The 20,434-nt window shown below is 46.4% G+C and overlaps 2 protein-coding genes across 2 annotated transcripts; one reads left to right on the plus strand and one right to left on the minus strand.

Annotated features, from left to right (window-relative positions):
• Positions 1 to 614: 614 nt before the first annotated feature.
• Positions 615 to 3,765, plus strand: LOC136543985 (uncharacterized). Its single transcript, XM_066536284.1, has 2 exons — positions 615 to 908; positions 3,541 to 3,765. Exons 1-2 carry the CDS (start codon positions 615 to 617, stop codon positions 3,763 to 3,765), a joined length of 519 nt encoding a protein of 172 aa, XP_066392381.1.
• Positions 3,766 to 6,976: 3,211 nt separating this feature from the next.
• On the minus strand, positions 6,977 to 8,755 carry LOC136546059 (hydroquinone glucosyltransferase-like). Its single transcript, XM_066538040.1, has one exon. It carries the CDS (start codon positions 8,589 to 8,591, stop codon positions 7,149 to 7,151), a length of 1,443 nt encoding a protein of 480 aa, XP_066394137.1. The 5' UTR covers positions 8,592 to 8,755; the 3' UTR covers positions 6,977 to 7,148.
• Between the last annotated feature and the right edge of the window lie 11,679 nt (positions 8,756 to 20,434).

The following is a 20,434-nucleotide window of genomic DNA, read 5'->3' on the forward strand; positions in this document are numbered from 1 at the left end:
GATAGGAGTAGAGCATGGAGACTAACCTCATCTACGCATCCGCGGGTGGGATTAGGACCTATCCTTCACCTATTAGATAGTAGGAACGCCGTGTAGATGCAATTGCTAGTTTTATTACTCGCTTATATATATATATATATATATGTCAGAGGATGGATAGCCGTGACTAGATGTACATGGGCCACACAGAGATGACCCCAGAATGGATGTGCAATACCTCTGCTTTCTTAGACCATGCATTTGGCCTGGCTGCTCAAGGGGCGAGTCGGATGCCGTGTCCTTGTAGCAAATGTGACAACAGGAAAAGAAAAAATAGGAAGAAGGTGGGGGAAGATCTTTGCAAGTTTGGATTCACGCCAAACTATACCCGCTGGATCTTCCATGGTGAAGCGGATCGTATGAGAGAGGAGGTGGTGAGACAATGCCTCAAGGATTTTGATGGTGATGTCGGGGTACCAGACATGATGGATGACTTTAATGAGGCACAGTTTGGTGAAGGAATGGAGGAGGAACCAGAGGAAACCGCAAAGGCATTCTACGACATGATGTCTTCGGCATAGCAGCCCCTTCACGAAAAGACCGAGGTTTCACGACTGGATGCCGTTGGATGCCTAATGGGGTTCAAGTCGCAGTATAGCCTGAGTCGAGACGCCTTCGATGCTATGTTTGCAGTTGTTGGGATCCTACTTTCGGAGGGTCATGTTCTGACGAAGAACATGTACGAGTCACAGAAACTTCTTCATGCACTGAAGATGCCGTATCAGCAGTTCCATGCTTGTTCGAATGGTTGCGTCCTATTTAGGAAACAACACGAGAAAGCAACGCACTGTCCAAAGTGCAAATCCTCTAGGTTTTTGGAGGTAGACTCTAGTGATGGCCAGAAGAAGCAGCTTGATATCCCCGTGAAGGTCCTACTGTACCTTCCTTTCATACCGAGGATCCAACGGCTATTCATGATAGAGGAGTCCACCAAACAGATGACATGGCACAAAAATGGCAATACAATTATGAGAAGATGGTACATCCATCCGATGGTGATGCATGGGTCCACTTTGATGGTAAACATCCCGGTAAAGCTAAGGAGGCTTAGAATGTACGTGTAGCGCTGGCAACAGATGGGTTCAATCCATATGGAATGATGGCGGCCCCGTACACTTGTTGGCCCATGTTCGTGATCCCCCTAAATCTTCCCCTTGGCATCATGTTTCAACCCAATAACGTATTCCTGTCGCTCATAATTCCCGGACACCCGGGGAACAATATGGGAGTGTTCATGGAGCCACTGTTTGACGAATTGATCGATGCTTGGGAAAACGGGGTACTAACATACGACCGAGCTACAAAGAGGAACTTCAAAATGCATCTCTGGTACCAGTACTCCCTGCATGACTTCCTATCATATGGCATATTCTACGGGTGGTGTGTTCACGGGAAGTTCCCATGCCCAGTATGCAAGGAAGCTGTGAGGTTCAATTGGTTGAAGAAGGGTAGCAAGTTCTCTTTGTTCGACCAACATCGTCGATTCCTCCCTTCTAACCATCCATTTAGACGAGACATCAAGAAGTTCATGAAAGGTGTTCGAGTCATTGACCCTGCAGCTCAGATGATGACTGGCACCAAGGTCCATGCTCAGATAGAGGCTCTCAAAATTGATGACAACAAAGGTGGTTTTATTGGATATGGTCAGGATCACATGTGGACTCATATATCGGGCTTGACTAGGCTCCCCTATTTCAATGACCTCCTTCTTCCACACAACATTGATGTAATGCACACTGAAAAGAATGTCGCCGAGGCACTTTGGGCAACACTCATGGACATTCCTGATAAGACAAAGGACAACGTTAAGGCTAGACTGGACCTGGCGACGTTGTGCGATAGACCAAAGCTAGTGATGAAGCCTCCTGTGCCCGGCAAGAAATGGAAAAGGCCTAATGCTGATTTTGTCTTGAAAAAGGACAAAAGGAAGGAGGTATTGCGGTGGATCCAGACGTTAATGTTCCCTAATGGGTATGCGGCGAATCTGAGGAGGGGAGTGAACTTGCTACTATGCGAGTCTTAGGGATGAAGAGTCATGACTACCACATATGGATTGAGCGGCTTCTTCCTGCCATGACCCGAGGATATGTCCCCGAGAATGTCTGGCACGTGCTGGCAGAGTTGAGCTATTTCTTTCGCCAGCTTTGTGCCAAGGAGTTATCTCGAGCCATGGTTGTTGACTTAGAGAAAGTGGCACCTGTGTTGCTCTGCAAGTTGGAGAAGATCTTTCCACCCAGCTTCTTCCTGCCGATGCAGCATTTGATTTTGCACCTACCGTACGATGCACGAATGGGGGGTCCCGTGCAGGCCCATTGGTGCTATCCAATCGAGAGATATCTAAAGGTTCTTCGCAAAAAGTGTAGAAATAAAGCCAAAATTGAGGCATCCGTGGCAGCGGCATTCATTATGGAGGAGGTGTCAAACTTCATAATAGCATACTATAAGGACAACCTTCCAAGTGTGTACAATCCACCCCCTCGTTACAACACCGACGAGAGTTCATCGAACCTTAGCCTTTTCAAAGGGCAACTCGGAAGCGCAAGCGCATCGAGCACCAAGACCTTGCAGTATGATGAGTGGCGCACTATCATGCTGTATGTGTTGTTGAACCTTGATGAAGTGAACCCGTATTTGCGGTAAGTTCTCAATGAGCTTGTTACATACGCCGTCACTATCCTCCATCCATCCAGCCCCCTTGTCTCTTGTGTTTTAGGGAATTTCTGGATAAGTACTGGCAAGAGGATTGGGCTCCTTCCCCTCAAGAACAAGATAGCCTTCTCAAAGATGGTGTGCCTGATTTCATTTTCTGGTTTAGTAAGAAGGTACCGTCCAATTTACCTCGTTCTATCTTTGACTCACCACTTTGCTCGTACGAGCGAGTAATGTAACGATCTATCCAGCCTCACCTTGCAGGCCAACACGGATGCGAAAATGAGTGATGAGTTGAGACATGTTGCCAATGGCTTCGCCTATAAGGTCAAGTCATTTTACCATTTATGATGTGAATGGATATCGCTTTCACACAACAAGACACGAGCAGAGTCGCCCAAACCGAAGAACCACGAATACCGGAGTTTGTACGCCTGGCACCGATGACCGCGACTACTATGGCATAGTCGAAGAAATCTACGAGCTCAGATTTGAGGGTCACAAACCTCTTAATCCAATCGTATTCAAATGCCATTGGTTCGATCCTAATGTAACGAGAACGACCCCTGAGCTTGGGCAAGTCGAAATTCAACAAGATTCTGTCTATCGAGGCGACGATGTCTATATTGTGGCTCAACAGGCCACGCAAGTTTATTATCTCCCATGGGCGTGCCAAAAAGACCCCAATCTTATGGGCTGGTACCTTGTGCACAAGGTATCACCGCACGGTAAAGTGCCTATCCCGAATGATGAGGATTACATCTTTGACCCAAACACATACGATGGAGAGTTCTATCAACCAGAGGGGCTAGAAGGGAGGTTTGACATAGACATGTCTTCACTGATGGGCAGGAAGTAGGCAATTACATTGATGAGGACGATGGAGATGAGGATGATGGAGATGAGGTGCAAAATGCCAACGACTTACAAATGCTTGAGCGATTACGTTTAGGCGATGACAATGATGATAATGTTGGAGATGAGGCTGATTTTTTTGACAATATTGATTCTGATGCCGATGACAACGAGGGAGATGATGACAACGAGGGAGATGATGACGAGGGAGATTATTTCTAATTCATGTAATACTATATTATTATTATTATTAATTTGCAATTATGTTTTGTTCATTTTGCATCTCTTTATAAGGACATACAAATTCATTTTGCATCTTTGTAATTGCAGGCACTCGACAAAATGCCTGGGGGAAGGTAGAGGCTGATCCACTCGCTCTACGCGACACCCCCTCACTCAGGAGGACGAGGAGCCACCGGCGGAGACATCGATGAGGAGGACTAGGACCGGCCGCCCCCGTGGCCGTCCGAGGACGAGGCCTACGCCTCGCGCCCCGTCGCCCGAGGAGGACCAGGTGGCGGCCTCCGGGGATGAGGGCGACCAGGGGGCGGCCGCGGGTGACGAGGACGACCAGGCGGCGACAGCAGGGGGTTCCGCTTCGTCTGGCCACGAGGAGGCGGCGACAGCAGGGGGTTCCTCTTCCTCTGGTGGGTCGACCGTCTACTTGCGCGGGCCATCGACCCTCCCACGGAGGCCGATCCCAGTTCACCAGCGCCCGGTGATTCGACCCGTGGGCGACGGGTACGTAACCATTCATGTTTTCTCTACTTGTTCATATGACATGTTGACAATCAAAATGGAGACTAATAATTCTTCTTAATGACTCGTGCAGCAACTAGGAAGTTGTGTCCGGAGCCGGCCAGGTACGCCAGATCAATGGCATCCTGAGCCTTCTGATTCGGGAGCACTACCCTGGCATGGTCACCATTGTAGGCACCAACGGCAACGAGACTACGCCGCCCTAGATGTGGGACCACTTTGCCCTCACCACGGACAACGTCGTAGGCACCAAGGCGGCGTGGATTAAGCAGGAGCACTGGGTAAGTCTTCATCGCACTACATTGGTCAATTTATTGTATTCATTGGTCGTTCTTAAAATAATGAAATGATACATGATGCATGTATGCAGGACTTCTTTAGGTGCGCCCTGGGGTACGAGGGCCAGGCGGAGCGAGTGCAGGACAAGGTCTGCAGGCATCGACTCTCAGACCTGTACCACGAAACGCGGCTCCAGTGCATCATCAACTACAACGGGAATGTCCTTGGTGAGGTGGTGAGGAAGCAAGAGGCCAGGACCATGACGCTCACCAGGGAGCAGTACCTCCAGGTTAGTACGAAACATTAATACTGATTCCTTCCATGAAGAATAGGTAGGCTTCATTTCATCTTTTGACATGTTATATACTTGATGGTCTGCAGATGTGTCCTGATTGGTGCGCCAAGGACCGAGCCTGCTGGGCGGCCATTGTGGACAGGTGGTGCTCGAATGAGTGGATGGAAAAGCACAACATCCATCGGGACTGCCGCCTATAGATGGGTGGTGTGCCACACCACCAAGGCAACCGCCACCTTGGCGTGTACGCCTAGACATGGGTAACGCTCTTTATATTTATTTCTTTATTCATTCGAACGCTCAATTCTCGTTACTTGTAATCATCTTGGTGTTTTCCTCGTAGTCCCAGTCGCATGGTGGCTAGGAGTGCAACGAGTTCATGGTGTACGCCCTGGCACACAAGGGCAAGGCGACAGCTCCGGACCTCACCTACAACCCGGAGGACCCGCCCGAGGTGTACACCAACACAAGCGTCCACAGCAAGCTCGGTGAGTACTCCTCGGCGGCTCGCAGGCACCATGGGGATGACTTCGATTCGGCCTCCTAGCCCCTGGATGCGGACCTCGTGATGAGGCTTGGAGGAGGGAAGCAGCACGGCCGGTACTGGATGGCGGACAGCCAAGTTGACACCGCCTCTACTCCCACCCTCTCCCAGATTCGAGCAACGAGCACGAGCTCCTCCCTCCCTATACGACCTCGGCAGCAGAGTTCACAGCAGCAGGTGGCGGAACTCCAGGTTAGTCCTGTTTTATTCATCGTTCATTGCTTTTACATATATCTTGCCTTTGCATTGTTGAAACATTGCGAGTGAAATATTGCAGGCCCAGGTGCAGAGGTTGGAGGCCATGCAGGCGGCCTCGTAGGCAGAGCAAGAGCTAAGGAGGCAGGCCGAGGAGAAGAGGCTGCAGGACCTTTATGCGTTCATGGTGAACCTTCAGGCCACGACGGGTATAGCCGTGCCACCTTCACTCCTCGCTCCAGTGCTTCGTACTCCTGAACCTAGTCCGGTGAGTATGGTTGTTTATTGCTTTAGCTTGTGCGACCCTCCTGTAGAAACTCATGAATTTGCTTTTCCTTTGTGTAGCCACCGTCCGCGGGTTCGAACCCGACTCCTCAAGGGCACCACTCGATGCATCCAAGTGAAGCTGGTCCTTCTCCACAGTCCAGGTGACTAGCTGGCCCTCCTCCACAGCCCGGGTGCCCAGGTGGCCCTTCTTCACAGCCCGAGTGGCCAGGGTGGTAGTAGGTGCCTTTGATTTGTCTCTTTTCATGTTTCATGGACTTATGTTGCACTTAGACTTGTGTTGGATCAAATACTTGTGACATATATGTATTGTGATGGATATTGTGATGGATGTGATATATATTGTCATGGATGTGTATGTGATGGAGGCATGTGATGGACGGATGTGATGGAGGCATGTGTGGTATATATTGTGATGCATGTGTGATATATATTGTGAGAATATATGTGAATTGCTTGTCTGTGACAATAATGTGAGAATATATGTGATGGAAAGCAAAAATAAAAAAATTGAATTTTCTACAGATTTGCCGAGTGTTGCACTCGGCAAAGGACTCTTTGCCGAGTGCCACAACCATAGCACTCGGCAAAACTGGGCACAACTAGGCAAAACTGGCGCAGGTCCCAGATTTGCCGAGTGCTATGGTCACGGCACTCGGCGAAACTGGGCACTTTGCCGAGTGCTAGAACCATGGCACTCGGCAAAGATTTTTTTGAAAAAAAATTTAAATTTTTTTGCCGAGTACCAGCCATGTCACCACTCAGCGAAGATTTTTTTAAAAAAAATAGGAAAACTTTGCCGAGTGCCGGCCACGTCACCACTCGGCAAAGGCGCCGTCAGACAGGCCTTTCCGTTGACAGCGACTTTTCAGTGTCGAGTGTTGACGTGGCACTCGGCAAAGGCTTTGCCGAGTGCCCGATATATTGTACTCGACAAAGAACCATTTGCCGACAAAAGCTATGCCGGCGGGTCTTTGCCGAGTGTAACACTTGGCAAACTCTTTGTCGAGTGCAAACTTGGGTTTGCCGAGTGTTTAGGGCACTCGGCAAAAAACCCGTGTCCAGTAGTGATAGGTATAGATATACAGTACACACCAGTAGTAACATGTCTTTTTCAGGACATGGAAGGATAGTACAATAATAGTCCCATTAGATTCGTATATGCTACGTTGATGTAACTATCACGATTGGCAATCATTATTATGTCATACATGCATTACATGCCCAAGCATTAACATACGGTGGCGATCACAGTCCACCAGCTGCAACGGCCGGACTTGAAGGAGCACACTTCCACATGTCGACGACGGCAGCGAGCGCCTGGTGAGCTGGCCCGCCTGGTACCGACGCCTTCGAAACCTCCGCCTGCAGCTGACGCGCTTTCTTCCGCGCCATGGCGCCCTTCTCGCCCACCATCAGCTCCCTCGTCACCGCGGCCACCTCCTCCCGCGGCACCACCCCGTCCACCCGGGCGCTCACTCGCAGCGCCAGACCGACGTGCTCTAGCTTCACGGCGTTCATCCTCTGCTCGGCGAATAGCGGCCATGCTAGCACCGGCACGCCGGAGGACATCGTCTCCAGCGACGAGTTCCACCCGCAGTGCGACAGGAACCCCCCCACAGCGCGGTGGCCCAGGATCTCCACCTGCGGCGCCCACTGCGGCACGACAAGCCCGGTGCCCCTTGTCCTCTCCGTGAACCCCTCCGGCAGGTAGCTCAGCGGGTCGTCGACATGGTCCCCGGGGCCAAAGTAGCTCCCGCAGCTGTCCTTGTCGCTGGGGAGCCGCACAACCCACAGGAACCTCTGCCCACTCGCCTCCAGCCCGGCTGCCAGCTCCGCGGTCTGCGTGCTGGACAGCGTGCCGCCGCTGCCAAAACACACGTACAAGACCGACTCGTCCGGCTGCCCGTCCAGCCACCGCATGCAGTTGTGCTCGGCGGACTTGTCGGAGTAGGAGCGGAGGAACGGGCCGACGGCGTAGGCCGGAGGGTACACGCCCTTGTCGGAAAGATCTTTGAGCGCCTCCAGAGTCTCGTGCTCCATGGCGTTCAAGGTGTGGACGATGAAGCCGTCGCCGCGGAGGTAGTCGAGGCACAGGTCGACCAGGAGGTCGTACACGGGGTCGGCACGGTCCTGGAGGGGTTCGATGAGGTCGGCTCCGTGCAGCGGCAGGCACCCCGGGAAGATGACGGGCTCTGGGAGGTCGCGGAACTCGCATGTGGTGGTTCTGACGAGCTCTGGGGCGCCGAGCATCGAGGACAGCGCCATGAGGCTCGACGTGTAGAAGACGTATCGCGGCACGCCGAGGTCTTGGGCAACGGCGAGCGCTGCTGGGCACAGCATGTCGGTCAGGAAGACCGTGATGCCGGCGGGAGAGTCGAGAAGGGAACGGAGCAGCGCGCGGAGGTGCGGGAGCGTGCGCTGGACGACGATGAGGATGCGGGTCAAGATGTGCGCGTCGGCGGGGAGATCGTCGATGGGCACCTCCGGCAGCGCGGTGGTGGAGACGCCCGGCTGGAGGGTGGCCAGCGCGGAAGAGTTCGTTGGCGAGGAGAGGTTGGTGTAGGTGACGATCGTGGAGGTGAAGCCGTGGTGTGCGGCGAGTCTCCTGGCGAGCTCGGCCACCGGGGCGGTGTGCCCCGCGCCGGGGCTCGTGAGCATGACGACGTGCGGGGCATGCACTTGTGACATGGTCAGCTAGCTCAAAAAGTGATCACAAGTTGCTATATTTAGCTTGTGTTATGGCAGTGGCACTGGATTGCGTCCTAATAGTAGTTATATATATATAGCGCAGGAAAGGGAGTGATGCGGTAATAAAACTGGCAAGTGATAAGGGATGTGTGATGCTTGTGGCTCTGGTACGGTTCCATTTCATTTCCACACCGTACGGATCGCAAAGCATTGGAGTCTTTTCGCGATTTTTTTTTAATTTTAACACTTTTTGAAAATTAATTTTAAATCTAACACTAGATGTTTTTTATTTTTTAATCTAACATTTTTTGCCGCGCCTATTGTCAGGGCGCGGCGAAACACCTGTGTCGCGCTATGTATGATGGCGCGGCAGGAGGATGGCGTGGCGAAGACCGAGGGTACTGACCGATAGCGTGGCAGGATCTGCCGTGCCACCGATAGGGCGCGTCACTGCCGCGCAAAAATGAGTGGCGCAGCAGGGCCCGGTAAAATCTCGCCCACGACCGCGCGCCTGCCCGTGGTCACAAACTGAAGGAGAGAGAGCAGAGAGAAAGAGAGAGAGAGCGCGCGCGCGCGCTTGGCGGCGAGGTGATGAGGCTGCCGCGTAGACGAGGGCGGCGGCGCCAGGAGCTTCGGCTCCGGCGGTGCTTGCCTTCGACGCGGGCAGCTCCGTAGGCTCCTAGGGGCAAGACAGAGGAAGGGGAGGAGCAGAACAGAGCAGAGGGAGAAGCAGAGCGACGGCGGAGCTTCGGAGCTGGTGGTGCTAGGCTCCGGCGTGAGATTGGCAATCTCCAGCGGTTGCAGACTCTGTATTTGAGTCATACAGGGATCACAGAGCTACCCCGTGAGATCGGGAATCTCCAGCATTTGCAAGCTCTTTATTTGAATGATGTTAAAACAATGACGAAGCTGCCTCGGGATATCGGTAGGCTGCAGCATTTCCCGGTAATGACGTTGCTGAACTCAACAAATGTGCTCAGTTATCTTCCAAGGAAGAACAAGCAACCAGCTGGAGTCAATTTACAGGTTTCAGCAAGGAGCTGACAGCTCCCTGACACAGGACATTTTTCAGAACTTCAGTACAGATTGAAATCTGAATCCCACTTGAAAAAAAGAACATGCCATAAGTTGTTAAGAAAGCACAAGCTCAGCTATTTATTGATGCAAACAAAACAATTGACTATAGCTATAGTCATGAAACCCTGAGAAAAACTGTTAACAGTTAGCTATAGGTATCCCTGAGAGCTCACTCCAAGTCACGTCCAGAGTCTTCAGTTTCTTCAGTGTCCCGATGATCTCCCAGGCCTTCTCTGTGATCCTATAAAAGGTCGTCGAGGTCGCCGATGGGGAGGCACCAAGGAAGACGAGGTCGAGCACGCGATGGACATGCCGACGAAGCCGGAGTCGCTGCCGAGCTCGCCACGCCGGAGCCTAGCACCACCAGCTCCGAAGCTCCGCCGTCGCTCTGATTCTCCCTCTGCTCTGTTCTGCTCCTCCCCTTCCTCTGCCTTGCCCCTAGGAGCCTACGGAGCTGCCCGCGTCGGAGGCAAGCACCGCCGGAGCCGAAGCTCCTGGCGCCGCCGCTCTCGTCCTACGCGGCAGCCTCGTCACCTCGCCGCCGGCGCCCTGTGCCGCCAAGCGCTCTCTCTCTCTGTCTCTCGCTCTTTCTCAACTTCAGTTTGTGACCGCGAGCAGCCGCGCGGGCGCGGGCGAGATTTTATCGGGACCTGCCGCGCCACGGCAGTGACGCCCCCTAATCGATGGCGCGGCAGACCCTGCCACGTTATCGGTCAGCGTCTTCAGTCTTCGCCACGTCATCCTCCCGCCGTGTCACTATGCATGGCGCGGCACACGCAATAGGCGCGGCCAAAAGTGTTAGATTTGAAAATAAAAAATAGCTAACGATAGATTTAAAATTAATTTCCAAAAAATGTTAAAATTAAAAAAAATTCTCTTTTCCCTAAGTGTCATATAAAAGTTCTTAATTCTGTATGGTCCACTAAAAAAAATTAGGTGACTCTGGTGACACTGATGATCTGTGATATTCAAAACTAAAAATTATTGCAAATAATTTGAATGTCAATTAAACCAGTGTTGATAAAAAATATTTATTAAATTTTGGCACCACAGCAGTTTGGACGTAGTGGCACCAGAGGAAAGGAAAGAAAATTAGAACCTTTAACTAACTTGAGTGGCACCGGAGGAAACGGAAGAAAATTATAATTTCAACCGACTTGAGGGCAAAATGATCATTTCATACACTTGTTTGACACCGTTAGAGGTAAATGTAACCGAAGTGGCATGTAGGACAATAAAAGTTCGGCCAATGTGTCACTAGAGTCGGCCAAACTTTTTAGTGTCTCATATGGAATTGAGAACTTTTATAATGGCACATATCCATATTATCCGTGGTGTGTATCTAGGCAGTCTTAGTGACTATGGTGTACGCAAGAAGTTGTCCATCAGCCGGAGGATATGAGGTTTTGGTGGCCTTCTGAAGATGTCAACCCTCCAATCCTGGTGTGTGTATAAGGTACAAGAAGACCCCTTCCTTGGTGGAGAAGTTATGTAGTGAAGTCGGGGCGTGCCAAGGTGACCAGAAGAGTTGGGCGGCGGTGGTGAGTCAAGGTGGCTTATGACGCTTGCCTTGGTTGGTACAAGCCTTGGCAGCAAGCCCAACACCATGACTAGGCCAAAATTTGTTGGCAGGGAGAATGTCATTGGTGGAGCTCCAACATGGACTTGGTGTTGGATTTCAAAGGCCAGTAGAAGACACATGGCCAACCTCGTACTAGGGACGATCGATGGGCACACGACAATGACCCCAAAAGCAGTCTTTGCTTGGGCGCGTGGAGCGCTAGGGCGTTGTCTGGTGTGTAGCCTGAGCCTGTGAAGCCACCGACAAACCCCTCGGCGGGGAAGGGATTCCAAGCAATGAAAAGGCTGCATGCTAGTCGCTCGGACCATGATAGGCTAGGTAAGCGGAGTGCCTCATGAAGGCTCTAACCAGGCGCCCCCGAGGGATCGTTTGGGCCTCGCTCAGGCTTGACCAGCTTAAACTCGCTGAAGACGTCGCCTAGCCTCAAAGATGGGTTGGTGACCTTCTTATCCTTCCAAAGATGTCGACCCTATGGCAAGGACCACACGCTGGCTAGGCAATCAGTCAGGAAAAAATAGAATCCCCTCAACTATATATCATTCCTAGACATGGACCGGAGAGACCACAAGGGCTCGAGGGCTCTTGATGAACATCTAACAAAGAGGTCACACAAGCCCCCACTAAACACAACCACATCGATATTAACCTCCACTAATTCTACCAATTAGCCAGGGGCTAGGGGCAACACCTAGCGGGGGCGCATGAGCGCCACCCGCTGGATGTCGATTGAAGTCTTTTGGGGCTTCAATCGCCCTGAGCAACAACTTGTCTATTTGAGGACCGCACGTAGTGCGGTTGGCAACGATGCCAGGTGCTCGTCCACGCCCGCCTGCGTTCGAGTCTCGACTCACGTAGGTGCTCACCGGGACTTTGTTCCCATTTCCTGCAGCCTCACACGTAGATACGCCACAATGGTTAGGGTGACGTGCCCGTCACCTGCGAAGTCTGGTTGACTTCGGATATCTCTCAGCCACGTGCAGTCTCTTCGTATAGGTGTAGGTCTAGCTTGCGCACTAAGGTGTGTGTCGGTGTGCGTGTGGTGGTGTGAGTTGTGCGTGTGTTTAGATACTACAGCTTGTACTTGAAGAGTCGAGGCGTCAAAAAAAAACTTGTCTATTTGTTGTTGGGGGGCTCCAGTCAAATGAGCATGACCCGGCGAATGGGATCCAAACAAAGGTTCTCACCTAGGCCCACTCAGCCCCTTATCACTCGGGGGTTTCGACCAAACAAGCAGGACCTAACGACGAGGGTTCGGAGATCCCTGCCCGGGCCCTATTTGCCCAAGCAACACTGCTAATCCCCCAACAGGAGCATGCTGCAAAGCTAGTATCAGACACTCCGCGACAGGTTAATATAGACGATTTCATTTATGTTATGAAGAACCTCATTGATATTATAAAGACATTGTTGCATGCTAAACTCTGAGTTCCAAAGGGAGCGAACGGTCAAATACTTCGATATCTTGACAAGGACGACACTTAGAAAGTTTCGACCATCTCCAATTTGGATAAGGACGACAGTGTCAATTTCGATAAAGACCGAATCCGACACATAAATATATAAAGCGTTATATGAACCAAAACGATCGGCCCGGGTACATATATATCCAATAATAAATAATACAACTTGATCCTAGCTGTGGAATGGACTTTCCAAATCAAACTCAACATTTTCTCTGTTACTCAAATTTAGAGACCACAGGATAATCGAGTTTGAGTTTGAACTTGAGCTTGAAATATTGCGTGATTACAATTGTATATACATGCATAACCAACTCACCATACGTGCTATCTCTTTGTAATAATTATGGCCTGATCTTCACAAGAATATGTCAAAAGCTAAAAATCCTCCATTATCTAAAAAGTGTGATATTTTTTTGCTGACTCTCGAAACTTCCATGCTTGTTTCGTATATTGGATTACGTGTTTCTAGAGAAATTTCAGGGTTCCACAGCATTTATTTCTGCAAAAGCAATTCCAGTGAATTAAAACCTTCTCCATTTCAAATTATAGTTAAGTTTAGCTTTGTTCTGAATCAAACCTCTCTAATGTTGATCAAGTAAATTTAGAAAATACATTATCAAATATAAGTTCAAATGAATTCACTATCAATTTTAAGTGAAACTAGTTTGTGTTACAGATGTTGTGTGTGTTTTCTATTTGACCTAGAACATATATAACTAAAGTTACTATAATTTTGAATGGTGTATTCCAAGCCGGAGTGATAGTTAGGCTTGTTAGGGGGTGTTTGGATTCCCCCTTCTAAACTTTAGTCTTTGTGTCATCGGATGTTTGGACATTAATTTAGAGTATTAAACATAGACTAATTACAAAACTAATTCACAGATGGAGACTAATTTGCGAGACGAATCTATTAAGTCTAATTAGCCCACGATTTGATAGTGTGGTGCTACAGTAAATATATGCTAATGATAGATTAATTAGGCTTAGTAAATTCGTCTCGCAAATTAGTCTCCATCTGTACAAATTGTTTGATAATTAGCTTATGTTTAGTCCTCCTCATTAGCATTCGAATGTCTGATGTGATAGGGACTAAAATTTAGTCCCTCGACTCCGTCTAAATTATATAGTTTAGTTTAACTTTGTCTAAGCCAAACGTTTCTAATTTTCATTAAAAAATACACTAATGTTTAGCGTATCAAATTAGTTATATTAGATTTTTTTTTTTAAAAAGTCATGACAATGCTTGTAAGTGTTAATATATTTTTTCTAAAATAACTTGGTTTATATAATTCTGAACCAAGAGAGCAGTTGTTATAGATATGTCCAAATCAATTGCGATCCCTTGCCCTTCATTGACCGTAGCGAGCTTGGTCATGGGAAAAATCTAAGCGACGATGAAAACGCACCTTGACTCACATGATCGAGACCTTGGTTATCCTTATCCTTGGACGGCTACTACAAGTGGTTATATCGGACAATGTGTCCGTCCTATCTCTCTATTTCGTACTGATAGTAACAACGCCGACCTAGCTAAGCGTATCTACAAATATCTGAGGTACACATCTAGTTAAATCTTAGATGGCAAATCTCTTTATTTTTTGCAGAAACTTGTGAGAATATAAATTCTAAAGGAGAGTACGAGACATGGTTATTTCTCAGAATGATCGAAGCCAGACCCGTACATAGAATTTTGTGGCCATGGAGCAAAGTACAAAATAGGGCCCCTATATCTTGATAAATAAAATAACTAAATATTTGTGTTTTATTATATCACGGCATATAATTTTCAGTAATAAGAACTTTAATATGCATTTTACTATGAAAGGAGTCATGGATAAATCTTCCGTACAGAACAGAAACCAAAGCATTCGCCTAACCAGTAGAAAAAGAACACACTCTACTGTCCTAATTAAAAAGATAGATATGAAATTGAGAACGAGAGTAAAGAGGGCCACTCATGACGAGAACATGACACTTACGGATATGTTAAAAACAGTATGAGCTTGTTCCTATTGAAAACTAAAAATTAATTGCTACATTTCAAATATGTTTAGGAGCGACGGTGATGATGATGAGGAAAAAAATTATATGCGGCTGTGCCTCATGAGAGCCTGCTGTGCGACACCGCTTGGAATGCACGTGCCAAGGAGTTCCCCACCCACGTGGTAATGAGCGGGCCCATAGGGATGAAGATCTCATGCCATTCCGCAGAGCTGAGACCCGGTGCCGCACAACAGATGTCCATGCAAAGGAGCCGCATATAATTTTTTTTCCTGATGATGAAGCATGAATATGTTATGAACATGACCGATCTCAAAATGTAAGTTCATCAAAGTTGAACATTTGGTTCGTCGGCAGCCTGACACTACTTTATTCCGAAGGCTATAACTCTTTTATACAGAGTGCGATTGATGGAAATGAGTTCATAATGGAAAGTTTATTTGATAAGCTTTCAAATGGATCTGGTTTGACCTTGAGATCACATCGACAAGGCCTCCAAACAACCACAACAAGTTGCCACTATTTTTGCCAAGAGTTGCATCGTTGTCATGGACCTGATATTCACCCTTAGAACCCTAAACCAAGTTGGGGCACACCCCAAGGATGAAGGAGAACCCACCTAGGAAGCCCTTGACATGGTTGGTATTTCTTATTCTCAAGTAAAGAATTCCGCAAACGCGCAGAATGTACTGTTGTAGCACTAGCGGTAGCTAGGAATGATAATAAATGAGAGACCTTAATATTTCTCTCAACTTAGTACCAAATAGTGTAGAGGGGGTAAACCAATATTGAATAGGAAGGGTGATGAAACAAGGTTGAAGCAGCTTAGGGATAACTCTAATAAGGTATAGCTAGGTGGGAGAACAATAAGAGAGTATATGTTCCTATGATTCTAACTCTACTTCTATGGTTCTATCCTAATTACACAATTGTTGCGAAAGATTTAGTCCTTACAATGGGTACACTAGGCGATAGGTGAGATAATAAAAGACAAAACCCCTACCAAAGCAACTATCTTTTTTATGGGGGCCTTACCTTTTAAGAACTTGCCTAAGAACACGTGGTGGAATACAAAAGACTAGACAAGGTTGTCACCACTTGCTAGCTAACATAAACAATCCGTGCGACAAGTGGCAACCAAAGGCAACATCGAGTATAAGCATCACGCTTACACCTTCTCTCACTACTCTAATTGTGTACACACAGATCAATTAGAGCACCTAATGAAAGACGGTGATAATCATGCACAAGTGTGGTTACAGAATCATCAATCTATTAGGTAACAACTAATGTACCGACCTTGGATCAAACCTTGATCATGTGTGCTTCCTTGCATGTTAACATGCTAGAGGTCGGTGTAGGTGAGTGGGCCCACCAGGGTGGTCGGCCGACCTAGGGGGTCAACCGACCCCCTCACTTCCATGTGGGGCCTCTCACATCCTTGTGGGCCCTCTTGGCTTGATGTAGAGTGGGTATGTGTTGCCCCAAGTAGCTTGGCACGTTGGTTCGTAGAGATGTGGGTCCATCAATCCATGTACTCTCATCTTCCACCATTGAGAGAAAGCACAAGCTTGATCCAAGGGTGGAGGATAGCTTTGGGGTGCTTCACATGGATCATGGCAAGAGCTTGGGAGGCTGGTGGGCCCATGGGAGGGTCGGCCAACCCCCCCCCCCCCCCCCCCCATGTGGGTCCCACTAGCTCATCTTGCTCCATTTTGCTTGAATCTGCATCAAATACTCATGGTATATGTGAAACTTGTTATTTGACAAAAAAATATATTCATGTTATGCTTATCTTCCTTTATTCCGAGGCCGGTGTTTTTGGGTATGTAAAAGTATGAAATTTTTACCGTCAACAAGATCCTCCAAGCTTAACCTTTGCTCATCACAAGCAAATAATTAAAACATAGCCTTGGTGGATCAGGGGTTGCTACTACGCTTCACATTTCAATAATGTCATGTATACAACAAATATATTCCTTAGTCTTTTATGGGGCTTATGGCTTTTTCTTTGTCTTGGGCGGTTGAGAGACAGCACTATTTTTCTTGTCCCCCACAAGTTTCATATCTGAAGTTTTTACAATATTTTTTAAAAGAAGGGGCACAATGTTCCTCATACATGGTACTCTCATATCGCTTATATGGTGGATGATTTATCACCCAGGAATATTTTAAATTGCCTTCTTATCCTACTAGTAGTTATCTGAGCGACGATCAAACACACGCACACTCACATGATCGAGAGCATGGTTATCCTTATCCTCAGACCGCTACTACTGGTGGTTATGGCCCGTTCGCGTGCCCTTAAATCCGGTTTGATCCGTTTCTTTTTTCATACGGAACAATGTTTTTTTTTCACAAATTCCTCCAAACCATCCAAATTTTTCCGCAACCATACCATCCGAACGGGGCCTATATCGGACAAGGTGACCCGTCCTATCTTTCTATTTCGTACTAATAGTGACAACGCTGACCGAGCTAAGCCTATATTTACAAATATCTGAGGTACACATCTAGTTATATCTTATAAGGCAAATCTCTGTTATTTTTTCAGAAACTTGCGAGAATATAAATTCTAAATGAGACATGGTTATTTCTTAGAATGATCGAAGGCTCGAAGCACGCAGTAGTTGTACTATTACGTAGAGACGTTATGGTCTTTGTGTTTGAGCTGGAAAGTTGGACTTGAAGGATCACGGTTGTGGCTTTGGTCTATGGATAGTGGGTACTTTGGTCACACTTACTCCCTCCATCCTATAAAAAATATCATTTTCACTTCAAAAAATCAAAGATTTTTAACTTTTATTAAATATATACAAGAAAATATTAATATTTATATACATAATTAGTATTATTGGATAGATCATTGAATATATTTTCATAATAAACTTGTTTGGAGATACGAATCTTGCTAATATTTTTTACAAACCTAGTCAAATTTAAAAAAAAAGTTCAACCAGCACGAGTCTCATATAAACTGTTTTTATGGGATGGAGTAGCATATTATACCTTGAGGACCGAAGGTAAGGGGGGAAGCGGAAACGCAGCAAGATGTGAAAAGGGAGAATGCTCGTTAAAATCGAAATAAGAAAATATCAAAATGTCTTCCTGTTACTAGCGCAGCTAATTAGCGACCTTCATTGGATTGGAATCCAGCGAACGATTAGTTAATCCCACAACTTTCTTTTTTTTAGAAAAAAATTGTTTCCGGAAATTTTTATTTTTGGAAACTAGCGATCAATTCTACCACCCCTGCAACTTTCCATTTTTAGCAAAACAATATTTCCGCAACTTTTCATTTCTAGAAAGTTATAAAGTTAACGAGCAGTAGATCATACACCTTCGCGACTTTCTATTTTTGGCTAAAAATATTTCGGCAATTTTACTTTTTTTAGAGAGTTACAAAGTTATACATATAACTTACTACGTGACAAAGTTACGTGCATCACTTACTACGTGACAAAGTTATATGCATAACTTTTATGTATAATATTTTACGGAACAAAACTTATCACCATAATTTTTTTAGAAAGTTGCAAAGTTAGGCAGATAACTTTTATGTATATAATATTTTACGAAACAAAACTTATCTACATAATTTCTTAGAAAGTTGCAAAGTTATGCACATAACTTTTATATATAATAATATTTTGTGGAACAAAATCTATCACCATAATTTTTTACAAAGTTACAAAGTTATGCACATAACTTTTATATAATATTTGGTGGAACAAAACTTATCACCATAATTTCGTAAAAAATTTTAAAATCATATGTAAAACTTTTGTGTATAATATTTTACGGAACAAAGTTATCATCAAAAACTTTTTATCAAGAATTGGGTCAAAAGATTCAACTAGTTGAGAAAAAGTGAAAAAATGAGGGAAAATGGCATAAAGAAAAACAAAAAAAGGAAGAAAAAAGAAACATATATATGGTGTACGGAGACATGGAACGAATCTGACCCGCATGTGTTGGCGCTTCTTAGCGTAACTACTACTAGGTTTGTATCCCCAGCAACAGCGCCAGAAGTGCCTTGTTGGCATTTCTTAGCAACATCACTAGTATGTAGCAATGCTACTAAGAAATAGCCTTGATAGTTCCTTAACAATTTTAGATATTTATTTGCAAGCGCACAGAGCTATCATTGTAGCATTTCACCTGAAAGTATTCAGGGTATAGTTATTTATATTTTCCTAAAGGAAGGCATTTATTGAATAAGAATCTAGTATGGATATGATCGTGAATAATAATGCTTGCAAGTACACCAATGCTTATAACAGGGGTAAGAACGGTGATTTCAAGATAGTGGACACACACTTGGCATCCCTCAAAAGATAAAATAAAGAGAAAGAATAAAAGAATAATCCTAAGTCGAGCAGGCATTGGTCTAGTATAGTCATATAAAAATTAGTTAATATTCATATAAGTTACATAATTAGTTTTAGGGCTAAGTGTGAAGCAGGTCGGGAGGCCACCGAGTACTAATCTGCCAGCAACCTCATGTGACAATTTAGATGCCTACACCCCAAACGAATGTGGAGAATTACAAAGGACGGACATGGTTGTCACTACCTACCGCCTAGCACCTACCACCTCAACCGTGGAGAGGGACAATGCATTCACATATCTCTCCATACCCAAGCACCACGCTTGCGTATACATAAACTACCCAAATACCTCTGGGTCCCCGACCCTATGGATCGACAGGTAAAGGACTTGGGCACACCTGACGGCACGATGAACCATCACCCCCAACTTAGATCTAAATTCAGCCGCCCCCTAACCAAGCCCCCTCGCCACCGTCTTCGCGTGGTGGGCTGTGGGCTAGTACTGGGTCGCTTCTCGGATGGTACTTCGCCCGGATGACGAAAGTTGATGGGCGTTTCCATTATTCCTTTGCACGAATCAACGTCGAAAAGCGCCTTTCGGTGAAATTTTCCATGCATTTGTGTTTATGTCCTGCAAAATAATAACCTCCAAATACATGTGGAACTAGGTTAGTAGTAAATGCATATGTGTTTAAGATTGCCAATTTCTCCTCTTTTTGTGTCTTAATTTGCGATTGGATTTGATCATTAAGGACCGCCAACAAGATCTCCCAAACTTAACCTTTGCTTGTCCCAAGCAAATAGCTAAGTTATTGGTTGTTGATCAGGAGTTGCTACTATGCCGAATATAATTCACAAGTGCCATGCCTGTAACAAATTATTCTTCCTCAATTTAAATAACTTTGGCATTCCATCTACCCCTTTAACTTAACCCCTGTGGGGCTTATTGCTTTTCCAATTCTTAGATGGTTACAAGATAGAACGGTCTTAACAGAATTACCAATCATCCATTCTTTGATCAACCTTCTATCCGAAGGTTTTATAAGTTTTGCAAAATAAAATGTAAGTTCCTCAAATGATTCACTCGATTGCTCAATGTGTATGATCCTCACCAAGGCATTTAATTGTTTTGCCTTTTCATCCTATCTCTAAAGGCTTTGAGTGGAGTTTTGGCAAGTTATGAAATGAGAGGCATACTTGCACCACATATATTGTTAAGTCAAAACCGGATCCAAGAAGATGCAAGTCATACAATTTGATCAAGATATGCAAGTTGTGGAATATTTCCTAATCCTAATATTTTTTTGGTACTCCTTTGATCATGACTTTCTCTCTTTTGATAACTACCTTGAAAGTATGGGCCATCTTTATTTGTGGAACCTTCATGTG

This window comes from Miscanthus floridulus, chromosome 3 (assembly GCF_019320115.1).
Source record: "Miscanthus floridulus cultivar M001 chromosome 3, ASM1932011v1, whole genome shotgun sequence".
NCBI lineage: Eukaryota > Viridiplantae > Streptophyta > Magnoliopsida > Poales > Poaceae > Miscanthus > Miscanthus floridulus.

Bases quoted from the DNA above. Each gene is read 5' to 3' on its own strand.
- LOC136543985 (XM_066536284.1), top strand. From the start codon at position 615: ATGGGGTTCAAGTCGCAGTATAGCCTGAGTCGAGACGCCTTCGATGCT. The intron at 909-3,540 runs GTCCTACTGTAC...ACTGATGGGCAG, and splicing joins AGCTTGATATCCCCGTGAAG to GAAGTAGGCAATTACATTGA.
- LOC136546059 (XM_066538040.1), bottom strand. From the start codon at position 8,591: ATGTCACAAGTGCATGCCCCGCACGTCGTCATGCTCACGAGCCCCGGC.